The following is a 12,330-nucleotide window of genomic DNA, read 5'->3' as shown; positions in this document are numbered from 1 at the left end:
ATAATGAGGCTTTGGACATGTTCTCAGGCGATACCAGCCCCTGGAATAGGACAAAATCCATGCTGAGGTGGAATGGCCGCTGACAAGAGGAAGACCCTCGCCAAGATGGATGGACACACTGGTTGTAATAGTGGGCTCAAACACAACAAAAATGTGGGGGCAGACAATTTTTCATTGCATTTTCCATGGGACTGCTATCAGCTGAGCCAACTATCTGGCACCTAACAACAATATATGAGTAAATAAGCTGTTTTTTTGCATCCCAAACCCAAGTATGACATTTATGATGACAAACATCATGTGGCACATAGAGAAGAAAAAAACTGGTTAACAATGGTTTGCTATTTTTCTCAGTCTAGATGTGTGTCAAATCTAGAATTCATTTGATATTTAGATTTTTCAGATAAAGGCCATCTATTGCAAACATAATTTTTGGAGATAATTAAGAGACCTCTTCTGAAATCAGAATACCCTTTCCTGCCAGAGGAATGGCAAGAGCATATGCTTTGAATCCAGACGTTAGGATTCCAGGGCTTGTTTGGGGCTGTTTCCCTTTGACAAGTCACTTCCTTCATTGGCACCCGCCCCCTCAACCACACCTTACTTTCCATATGGGAATGAAATGAAGGCGTGGTATCTATTTATTTGTTTGCTCAAGATAGATTTATTGATCATTTTTTATGTTAGACATTGAATTTGTTTGGGCTAAGAATATTGAATGGAGACAACATGCATAAAAATCCTTTGTAAAATTCAAAGCACTATGTAAGCATCAGTTAATAGTTATTACAAGATGATTATCATACTGCCATTTCCATCTAGCCTTAGAAATAATATCAAGTGCAAGTCCGAGCATCTCCCTTCAGAAGTTGCAAAAGGAATTGTGATGGCTTGTTTAGTTCTTATAGTTGATACATTTGTAACTTTTCACCAATGGTGCTAAAGTGGTTATTAGATTAATAGCTTAGCCTGAGAAAAATATAATCCATAAACTGCCTTAAGGTTAAAAAGTTTACCATGCTTACCAGTAGAAATACACAATGTAGATACACTTAAAGTGAGCCAAGTACTTTTTTTTTACCATTAAAATGATGACTCTGTGGTAGAAGATTGCCCAAGTTATAATGAGCTAAACAGGCTCATTCTTGTGTGATTTCTAAAGCCAAATTCAGACATGAATAGTGAAAGGGATCCTTTCTGGTAAATCTAATTTGCTGGATGGACATGATGCAAATGATAACCTATCTTGAACATATTTTCAAGGTGGAGGAAATATGAGCAATTGAGATTCCCGATAGAAAGGCATGACACTTCAGAGGACACATTTTTAATTATTTATAAATTTTTGTGGCAAACAAATTTAATAGAAGCAAAAAGTAAGAGCAATAATTATATTTTTTTGATCTCTAGAATGACACTTTAATAATTATAACTAGATTAATTTTGAGAAAAAGTATTTGAATGCTAGGCTACTTTTAAAAGTTCTGAACACTAGATGTACCAAACCTAAATTTTATGTATATATGAAATATACATGGATTAATCATAGACCATATATATATATATATATATATACACACCAAAAACCAGAATTAAAAAAAAAATTTACAAAGCAGCCTCATCATCTTCAAACTACTCTCCATGATCACTAATACATTTGTGAAAACTAGGATTCCCGTCTTGGAAACAGTTTTCTTTCTTTTTTTTTTACCCTATGATTTAATTATCTTTTTTATATGGAGGGCTTTGTGCATCTTTTTTTTTAATTAATAAATCTTTTTATTGGGGCTCATACAGCTCTTATCACAATCTGTACATACATCAATTGAGCAAAGCACCCTTATACATTCGTTGCACTCGTCATTCTCATAATTCACCTTCTGCTTGGGTTCCTGGAATCAGCTCGGTTTCCCTTTTTCCCCCTCCCCCTCCCTCCCCGATCCCCCCTTCCCCCTGGTCCCTTGACAGTTTATAAATAATTATTATATCTTTTCTCACACTCCCTGGCATCTCCCCTCACTTATATCTTTTCTCACACTCCCTGGCATCTCCCCTCACCCACCTCCCCATTGCCCATCTCCCAGAGAGGAGGTTACACATAGATCCCCAAGATCGGTTCTCCCTTTCTACACCCCCTTCCATCCTGGTGTCGCCACTCCTACCGCGGGTGTTGAGGGGTCCGTCTGTCCTAGATTCCCTGTGTTTCCAGATCCCTACTGCACAGCTGTACATCCTCTGGTATAACCAGGTCCGCAAGGTAGAATTGGGGTCATGATAATTGGGAGGGGAGGAAGCGTTCAGGAACTAGAGGAAAAAATTGAGTTTCATTGTTGCTACACTTCAACCCTGAGTAACTCATCTCCTCCCCACTACCCCTCTGGAAGGGATGTCCAGCTGTCTACAGATGGGCATTGGGTCCCCATCACGCACTCCCCCTCATTCACGGTGATGTGATTCTCACCACCACCCCGCCTTTATTGTTTGAGACCTGGTCTCCTCTGCCCTTCACGGTCACCTATGTTGGTGTGCTGCTTCCGTGTGGGCTTTGTTGCTTCTGGGCTAGATGGCCGCTTGTTTGCTTTTAAGTCCCCAGAAGCTATATCTCTCAGCAGCCGGGCACCATCAGCCTTCTTTTCAAACTCATCTGTTTGGATAACTGACAGCACCTCCCTTGTGTTTTTCTTCAACTCTCCTACTTTGTCAAATCACTGTCTTTTCATGTCCCCCTTCACTCATGAAAACAAAAAGAAGTGTACAGAGCGAGGTCAGCTGATTAAAGTGCATGGGTCAAGAGAGGCGTGCTGTTTTTTGCCCAAACTGGTGCACTGAGAGGGCTGACTGAGGAGGTGCATTGTCATGTTGGCAAGACCAGTCCCCTGTCTGCCAAAAATCAGGCCTCTTGTTTTTTCTCACACACTGTTACACAATCTTTACAGAGCCTTTAAATAGAAAGCTTGATCAATAATCTGACCTGATGCACAATGAGTTGATCTTTTCATCTGTTTGAAACTTGATGATGTCCATAATGAGGTATGTCATCAATCGGCATTTCACCTTTTTTGAATAGAAAAAAACCACTCTTACACTTGACTTTTCCCCATAGCACTGGCTTGTTAAGCTGTGTTCAACATCACAATAATTTCGGCAGCATTTTTCCCAAGTAGAAAATATTTCGCAGCCATGTTCTGTTCTCTTAAATCAGCCATCACAAAACATGAGGTTTGAGTAAAACTGCTTTTATGATAAAATTCACTCTGACTCCCAAAAAAACCTTCCCAGGCAATGCCACTGGGTGCACTAACTCAGTGAGTTTCTGGATGCTTGCCTAGTGGGGAAATGCATACTGCAGAAGCTCCGCCCAGCAGAGCTTTTTTCTGTTGGGGGTGGGGGGTACTCCCATACACACACACACATGCACACATGTACACATATACACATGTATATATCTAGTTTTCTCTTTTACAGATTCTTTCTAATTACTAAGTACCACTTAAGCATTATTGTTTCCTGAACTTGGTAGCATATACTATTTCCTGCCAAAAAAGATGAAATGGCATGACATAAAATAAATGCTATTAAATTTAATTATATTTACATAATATGTAATAATAAGATAAGCAAAAAGAGAAATGAAATCTACAACTTCTTTGTTTTTATGCAAGTTCTATTGTTTTTTGCTGCAACTGAATTACAAACTTAATTTGCAATGGACCTCAAAGTGTGGAATGAGTTAGTGGAACTGAATCCAGTTTCTGGTGAGATTCCTTAATTACCAGGTTAAACTCTTCTCTACAAATATCAAAATTCACCTTTGCTGGAAGCCTATGTAGATATCTTTGGGGCTGGTATAGTTTTGGTCACATTAATGGGGCTTTTCCTGATTCTTTCTGTTATTTTAAATACTTTTACATACATGGTTATGCCCACAGGTAACAGGAAACCAGTGTCTCAAAAGAAAACTCGATCACATTGCTAGATAACACAGGTATCCTAAACAGTGCGTGAGCGCCTGGAGGCTCTTCACTGCCACTGCCAGATGTACATATTTTTTTGATTGGTAAGAACTGCCAGATGACGCTTCATGAAATATAAATGCAAGAAAGACTCGAGAGTGCAATAAAAACCTGCCACCCGTCAGTCTAGAAGGATAGGAGACAGGCGCTGTTAAGCAACTGCAGGAAATGGCTTTCGGAGTCTCCCTCTCTGTCTGCCTTTTATTCAATGGTAAGTAATTGCCTCTGTCTTGTTTTGTTACCTTTGAGTCAATGTACAATGAGAAAAGGATTTATTGTCTCTGAAACAGAGAGAAGTTTCCTCCTAAGATTTGTCTTCATGACAAAGATCAGAGCAGGGACTCTCTGCACTCACTCGGTTTCTTATGCAATATACGTTCTTCTCCTGAGAATGTTTGACATCTCTGGGCTCTCTGAAATATTCTCCTTCTGCAATTGAAGAGCAGTTAATGCATTGAACCAGTCCGGGAGAGTGTCCTGGTGATTGAATGTATGTAAATGGGTTCAATTTCTGTTCAAGACTTGTGTGTTTCTTCTTCTTTTTTAATGTAATTCTGTAGTTCTTTTAGATGTCAATAGAATTTTTATGAATGAGAAGCAACAGATTGCCCTAGTCCATTTTCCAATGTGAATGAGTTAGCAATAGTACAAGAATGGGAGCGTATAGAAAAAGAGTACCTTGGGCCCGTGGCTTGTGCAGTAAGGAGGCTTGTGCGCCAGCAGTGACTTCCTCTCCTTGTTTGGCGACAGCAATGGTAGCACTTACTGAAGAGGCCACCGTCCCTGTCACACCACCAGTCACCGTCCAGCAAAGGAATGAAACCGTGAACGCAACAGAAGGTATGTTCTTTGCGTCTTTGTCCTTCATGTGATTTGATTTTTTTTCCTTTGTGTGAATTCTAGAGTTCAACAACAGCAATCTTATCAAAATTTAAGTATAGAAGTTTACATCAGATGGTCCACTCTTTTCGGAGGATGCTGTTCAATGGGAATGATAGATAAAGAGTGATCAAAGAATTGCATTTTTAAACAGAAGGAAAGTAGACTGTGGGGAAAACAGTGTCCGTCCTCAGTTCCTGTCCTGATGTGAAAAGGTCCACACTTGATCCCTACCTGGTTCCCAGAGACCCAGACCTGCTCCAAAGCAGATCGATCCCTGTTCACCTTCTTGATGAGTCACATCATACTGTGGTTTGTGGTTGCCTGTTTTCAACCAAAGAAATTATAGATACAGAATGAAGCATTAATTCACTTTTCACCATCATTGGAGATACTTAATTCTGGTGTGTGTATGTTTGTGTTTCTTTGGGGAACAAGGAAGGAAAAAGGCTTTTTCTTTTAACATGTTATATTTCCTAACCACCTGTAACCCAATTTTTTTGTTGCTGCTGATATGTTTTCTTTTCTATTTTATAATTATTATTACAATGACACTTGGCTGCTGTTGAGAGCATCAGCACATTTTCAAACCTGTTTGAACTCTTGCAGGTGAACTCAGAAAGCGTGTTACCTGCCAAGACCTGTGTCTTACATAGTTATGAATCTCATGCAAGCTGACCGCATATGCCACCGATGTAGTCAGGCGTATAAAAAAGATCAAGCCAAATATGTCTCTGACTATGAAGGGTAGTAATATTTAAGTAAATGAGGCAATTTCATTTCACAAACACATTTCAATTTTCAAAAGAGTCACTTAGGAAATGTGTCATCCACTCTTTTGTTTTATCTTCCCATTATCTATCAATTTACAAACAAAATTTATTAGGGTCTTAAAATAATTTTAACTGTCATGCTCGAGCGATATGTTGTTTCTGATCTTCTGCCCAGACCATAATAATTCTTTTGAAGTCATTTAAGGGAAAGAATTCCATTTGAAGGGCCATGGATGGCTTAGTGGGTTACAATTTAGACTACTAACTACAAGATCAGCCGTTTGAACCCACCAACTACCCTTTGGTAGACAGAAAGTCACTAAGCTCCTGTAAGGATGTACAGCCTCAGAATCCCTCTCGAAGGTTCTATGGGACAGAAGCGGCTCCATGGCAACGGGTTTTGTTTGGAGCTTGGGGCAGTGCAAAAGAAGGAAGACATCCTCATCCTTCCCTTCACTGAGAAAGGAAGAGAAATTAAGTTCTTTATCTCACAAATGTAAATCTAGAATTTCCTAAATTCTGAATTCTCCACGGTAAAGTGGGGCTGATGGTGGCGGAAAGATTGTGCGAAATCATTTAGATTAGCATTCTGGGAACATTTGGAAAGTATTGTTCACAATGGCCTCTGGAGACCAGCATCAATGCTGCCACCTTTTGGCAAACTTGTCTTTCTGTACCTTATGATGCAGCTTCTAATAAGTGAAGACGTCCTAGATGCAAGTCCACCCTCTGCTTCATTAATGATATGTCTGGATGGTAGGAGATCGGTCCCTGTGATTAAAACGTGTCAGGGGACATTAGTTCAAAGAGAGAACATACAAAGGAAATTCTTCAAAAAGAAGTTATCGTTACATGAATGTTAAGGATTCGCCCTGTCAATATTTGTACAAATTTGCTTGATGAAATGTATGTGTGCGTTGTTAGATGAGTTGTCATAGCCCAAATAAAATGATTTACTAAAAAACATTATTTTTAAAGAATTGGCCATGCAATGTGACTACTTTCTCTGTGACTATTGGATCTCCCTTTTCTAGCTGACCATACAGAAGAAGCCGTAGCCTTGAAGTTGTCACCCTTTTGCCTAGAAGACCACAAGAGTTATTGTATCAATGGGGTGTGTGCATTCCACCTTGAGCTGGAGAAAGCCATCTGCAGGTAACTCTAAAGAATTGCTTGGGTTATAAAGATAGGAGAAAGTGAGCTTATGCCTCTTGGTGGAGTAGTGGTGACATGCTGGGCTGCAATTTACAAGATCAGCAGTTCAAAGCCACCAGCTGTTCCTCAGAAGAACGACCAGGCTCTCTCCTCCTATGAAGTTACAGTCTCTGAAAGGCCCTGAGGCAGTTATATCCTGTATGATAGGGTCACTATGAGTTGGCATCGATTGAATGGCAGTGAACTGGATGTGGTGTTTGGTCTGGTTCCCACATCTGAAACCTGGGGGCTTAGCAGAGCTCCACCCCAGGAGTACTGAATTGGAATTCTCATTTAAACAATACACTCAGGTACACCCCTTGTCATACTGAATATTTAAAATATCAAGACAAATTCACCTTCGTAGACAGGAGCAAGTGTTATGTTTGTGTATTCATTTTTTATCCCACCGGTAAAATCATAATATATTCAACTTGCTCTGACATTGCCGGGATTCGAATTCCCCGGGGGATTAGAACTTCTGTCTTGTTTCGGGGCTGTGGGCACCACACTCTCCTATGTCTCAATTTCCTGACTTAGATCAAAAGTTTTCACGGGATTGTTTGTAGAATGAAATAAAATGGATTGTGGCAAGAACACTTAGGGGAATTTAAAGTTCTGGAGCAAAATTAGCCAGCTGCTTGTGAGTTGATTCCAAATCATCCTGACCGTCGGAGAGTCAGAAAACTGTGTAGGGCTCCCAGCGACCAGTTTTCAGAATCAGAAAACAGACTCTCCATCTGAGTGCCTCTGAGTGAATTCAAACTACCAACTTTTCTGTTCGCTCAGACCCTCCTATGAAAGAGGAGGCTAAGGATTTCCGAGACCATTTTCATGCACACACATGAACCCATACTACCTTTGCCATCGACTAATCAGAGACATGTTAATACGAGAGTTCAATGAAGGATTTACTGTAAAACAATAGCTACTCCATTCCTCTAACAGATTGACTTTCATTTGGTATTTGGCTGTCCTATGCAAATTACTTACTTTTGATCAAAATTGTTTTCATTCTTTGAAACTGGGCATTTTATTGTACTTCCATTGTCATGGATTTTAAAGTTATGCCTCATTTTCTTCCTCTTTTTTCAAGGTGTTTTACTGGCTATACTGGAGAAAGGTGTGAACACCTGACTTTAACGTCATACACGGTGGACTCTTATGAAAAATACATTGCAGTTGGAATTGGTGTTGGATTACTATTAAGTAGTTTTCTTGCTATGTTGTATTGCTACACAAGAAAAAGGTATGAAAAACATAAGATATGAAGTTTATCTAGCACTCATTCATTTAACAAACATTTACTAAGCCTCTACAAAGTGTCAGGCATTGGCCTGTGTGGATTTTTATTGAAAATATGATATAAAGCTTGCATATTTGTCTTGTTTTGATGCCTGTTCTCTTCAATGTGGAGAACTGGTAACAATATGACTTCCATTGGTTCAGATAGCTTCACTGTGCAAGTTCCCTTCATCCTCATCTCTGCCTGCCTCAGACTCTCGGTGAAGAGGACAGTGTGCCCATGGGAAAGGGACTACTTTCACCTGACTCTTCATCACATACTCAGTACCTAATTGCTAACCAGAAGGTCGGGTGTTTGAACCCACCAGAAGCTCTGCAGGAAGAAAACACCTGGGGTTCTGCTCCCCTCAAATTTGCAACCTGGGAAAACTCTCTGAGAATGTGCCACTCTGTCATGTAAGTTCCCTGTGAGTCAGTGTTGACTGGACAGCACGCAGCAACAACAACAGCAGCAACAAGGTACACAGTAGATATTCAGCAAAGTTTTGTTGAATTAACAACTCAAGATATAAGTATCAAGTGAATAGGAATGTGTAAAAAGCATGGGCCACTTTCTTTTCCAAGCAACAATTGAAGTATCTTCAGGAGATACATTTTTCCTGTTAAAACCGAAAAAAGATAAACTTGATCTACTGACAGATATAAATCACTTACAGATTAATACTTACTTTTGTCTTTTCTACAGTGGGATTTTTCCTTAACGCATGTAACTAGGGAAAAGTCAAGAAATAACGATATGTAAATTAATGAGAAAGAACAAATTCATTTCCCCTACCATTCTTTATTAACTGTATTAAGAAAGCAAAAAGTTGTTAAAAAAAAACAGGAAAGAAAGAAAAGACCAAAACAGCTGTCAGGAAAGATTTTGAAACTTACCCTTGAACTAGAGTAGCTAAAGTGAATGGAAGAAATGAAGAAGATAAAAGGAAATATTAAAATAAAAAATACAAAAACCTTGAAATGGAAGACCTGAATTAAAGACTCAGCATTTTCTCAAGCTGAAAGAAAAGAAGAAAAAAATCAACCTTGAGTTGAAGGATTTTACAGGTAAAATATTAAATTATGCAGGAAGCATAAAAACAATGCAAAGAGTACACAGTCACTGTATTCAAAAGAATTGGTCAGTGTTCAGCCACTGATCGAGGTCGCATGTGATAAAGAATGGACGGTATTGAGGGAGGAAATCCGGGCTGCACTGAAAGCATGGGTGGGGCGGGGGGAAGACTCCTGGAATTGATGATATATAAGTTGAAATGTTTCAACAAATGGATATAGAGTTTGAGGTGGTCATTTGTCTGTGCCAGGGAATTAAGGAGACTAACTAGAAAAGATCCACAGATTCTTACATTTTCTGATTCCAAAGAAATGGGGAAATGCAGGTCCAACAGGAAGTAGGAATTGTTGAAAAATGTCCATTCAATTATACCCAATTAAAATGAGCCCTAATGGGTAGTGGCGTATGCAATGAACTGCTAACTATGAGGTCAGTGATTCAAACCCACCACTCACTTGGAGGGAGAAAGATGAGACTGTCTGTTCCTGTAAAGATTTAAAGTCTCAGAAACCCAAAGGGGCAGCTCTACTCTGCTTTAGGGTGACTATAAATTTGGAATTAACTCAACAATCAATTTTGCTCAGTAAAATTTCACTGAAGACAACTTAAAAATGGTTACAGCAATACAACCACAGGGGACTGTCAAAAAGTCCAGCTGGAGTCACAAGAACTCATGAAACAGGGACATCAATGCTGAAAAGTTTTGGCTGAATGCAGAGAAAAACAGAAGTTTCCCTGTGTTTTATTGGCCGTGAGAAGGTATTAGACGGCATGGTCCATAACCAATATGGGTAATACTGTGGATAATTGTAATTCCAAATGCTTGTGCTCATGTGGAACCTGTACATAGACCAAGAGAAAGCCATTAGAATAGGCCAAGGGTATATCCTGTGGTTGAAGGGCATGAAGGCGTACAGCAGGGTTGGATCCTTTCCCCACACTTATTTACTCTCCAAGCTGAGGAGATATTTGAGGAAGTTGGTATATGTGAAGAAGAACGTGGCATCAAGATTATAGAAGACCTCGTTAACGATGAGTGATAAACGTGTGCTGAAAGTGAACAGGACCTGAAGCCCTTACTGACAAAGGGAGAGCACTAAAGTCTTCAGTACATATTATACCCCAAACCAATGGAAACAAAAATTCTCACATTTGGACCAGTAGATGACATTATGATTAGTAGAGAAAATACTGAAGTTGTCAAATATTTCATCTTATGTGGATCCACAATCAATGCCTATGGAAATCAAAAAATGTACTACTTTGGACAAATCTGCTGAAAAAGAACACTTTGAAATATCAAAAAGCAAAGCTGTTACTCAGAGGTCTCAGGTGCACCCGACACAGTCAAGGTGTTGTCAGTTGCCACATATGTGTATAAAAGTTGGACCATGCTTTAAGAAAACTGAAGCTAATTGATGCATTTGAATTAGCACAGCATGGGCTGCCAGACAAATAAACAGAACTATCCTGAAAGACATACAGCCAAACTACTTCTTAGAAGAGAGAATGTGAGACTTTGTGCATATACTTTGGACATGTTATCAGGAGGGACCAGCCCATGATGGGGAGCATATCAAGCTTGGTGAATGAGAGGGTCAGCAAAAGAAGGCCCGCAATGCTGTGGATCGATGTAGAGGCGGCAACACTTATTTTGAAGCTGATCAAACAGTGTTTCATTCCATTGTCTCCTAGGATCACTAGGAGACAGAAATGACTTGTCACTAACCATAACTCTATTAACTAGATTGTCATTTTTTAAATGACCAAGATTGCCTATAGGAAATTGTTTTGCTTAACAATTAAATCTCTAAATGAGTCAAATATAGATTACCCATGTTGGAGACTATGGCACCAAGAAATAAGGAAAATAAAATAAGAAATAAGACCTTTTAATACTAATAAGCTAGCTGGTTGAGGTCAGATTTCTTGGAAGCAGAGCCTGAGAGACAGGTGATCGGTAAATGGTAGGCTGTAGCATGAAACTTGTTAGGATGTAAGAAAAGAGATAAGAGAAAGAAAGTAAGCAAAGAGCTGATTCCACTAGAAGATCTAGAATGTGACTGGCATCGCAAGCTTATCCCAATGAGGCAAGAGGTCTTAGTGTGAGCACCCAATATCTCTCAGTCATTGGCCAAAGGATCCTTTGATAGGGTTGGAGGGCACAAACCAAAATCCAAACCAGTGCCCCCTCACGACAATCCCTGTTGATGGTGCCTGACCCCATGTGTTGCAGAGTAGAACTGTGTTCAATAGATGACTGGTTAAGATGTGGTCTTTTGGAAGAAGATCACTTAGGCCTTCCTCCAAAAGGCCTCAGAGTAGATTTGAACCACCAACCTTTTGGTCAGTAGTCAAATGCTCAACTATCTGTGCTACTCAGGGACTCGAGGACCTTGCAATCCTGGAAGCTGCTGGCAAGATACTCACTGGTTAGGGGAGTTCTGTGGAGTGGGATAGTACTGTAAGCCTTTGCACACAAACAACTACTGAGGGATGGGTCTACTGAAGGATAAGGGGGTGTTGGTGGAGTACCAAAAGTAAATGCTACACCAGCACATTTATATAATCTACCATAATCTATATAAACAACAGTCACATTCATATGGAATTCAATACTCTCTTTCAGGTGTCTAAAATTGAAATCATCAAAATTGAAATCACCTCCTAGTGTCTGTTCCAGAAGAAGACCGCTGTGAGGCCCTTATAAGAAATTTCATGAAAACATTTGTAAAAGTCAGTGGATCCAAAGCAGAAATCTTCAGATGACATAACAGAACCTCCCAAGCTGCCTAGAGGTGGGCGAGGAAAAAGAAGTTGGGATCACAATGAAATGAGAGGGAAAAAATTCAGTGTTGGTCTTTCAACTTTGCACTACTTCGGGTGCCATGGCAGTCAATGGAACAAGCTACGGTGACAGAAGTCAAGTTCACGGTCCTTCTCTAGGTTTGTGGTGGTTGTGTGATGATTATACTCACCGTCTCACTTTGGGAAGACTGGATTTAGGCTTCTAGCCATGACAGATGAACATTTTCATGGGAATGATGAGCAACCTTGGAGCAAGCCAAAGAAGTGTTGTTCGGCTCCTTCCTGTGCTTGCTACAAGGGGTTA

At 39.8% G+C, this 12,330-nt stretch overlaps 1 protein-coding gene across 1 annotated transcript; it reads left to right on the top strand.

Annotated features, from left to right (window-relative positions):
• Positions 1-4,181: 4,181 nt before the first annotated feature.
• Positions 4,182-11,917, top strand: EPGN (epithelial mitogen). Its single transcript, XM_075544924.1, has 5 exons — positions 4,182-4,224; positions 4,764-4,853; positions 6,700-6,820; positions 7,956-8,108; positions 11,848-11,917. Exons 1-5 carry the CDS (start codon positions 4,182-4,184, stop codon positions 11,915-11,917), a joined length of 477 nt encoding a protein of 158 aa, XP_075401039.1.
• Positions 11,918-12,330: the final 413 nt, after the last annotated feature.

The sequence above is a fragment of the Tenrec ecaudatus genome, chromosome 3, assembly GCF_050624435.1.
Source record: "Tenrec ecaudatus isolate mTenEca1 chromosome 3, mTenEca1.hap1, whole genome shotgun sequence".
NCBI classification, from domain to species: domain Eukaryota; kingdom Metazoa; phylum Chordata; class Mammalia; order Afrosoricida; family Tenrecidae; genus Tenrec; species Tenrec ecaudatus.
This window is presented reverse-complemented; position numbering and strand designations above follow the sequence as displayed.

Bases quoted from the DNA above. Each gene is read 5' to 3' on its own strand.
- EPGN (XM_075544924.1), top strand. From the start codon at position 4,182: ATGGCTTTCGGAGTCTCCCTCTCTGTCTGCCTTTTATTCAATG. The intron at 4,854-6,699 runs GTATGTTCTTTG...TCCCTTTTCTAG, and splicing joins AACCGTGAACGCAACAGAAG to CTGACCATACAGAAGAAGCC. The intron at 6,821-7,955 runs GTAACTCTAAAG...TCTTTTTTCAAG, and splicing joins CTGGAGAAAGCCATCTGCAG to GTGTTTTACTGGCTATACTG.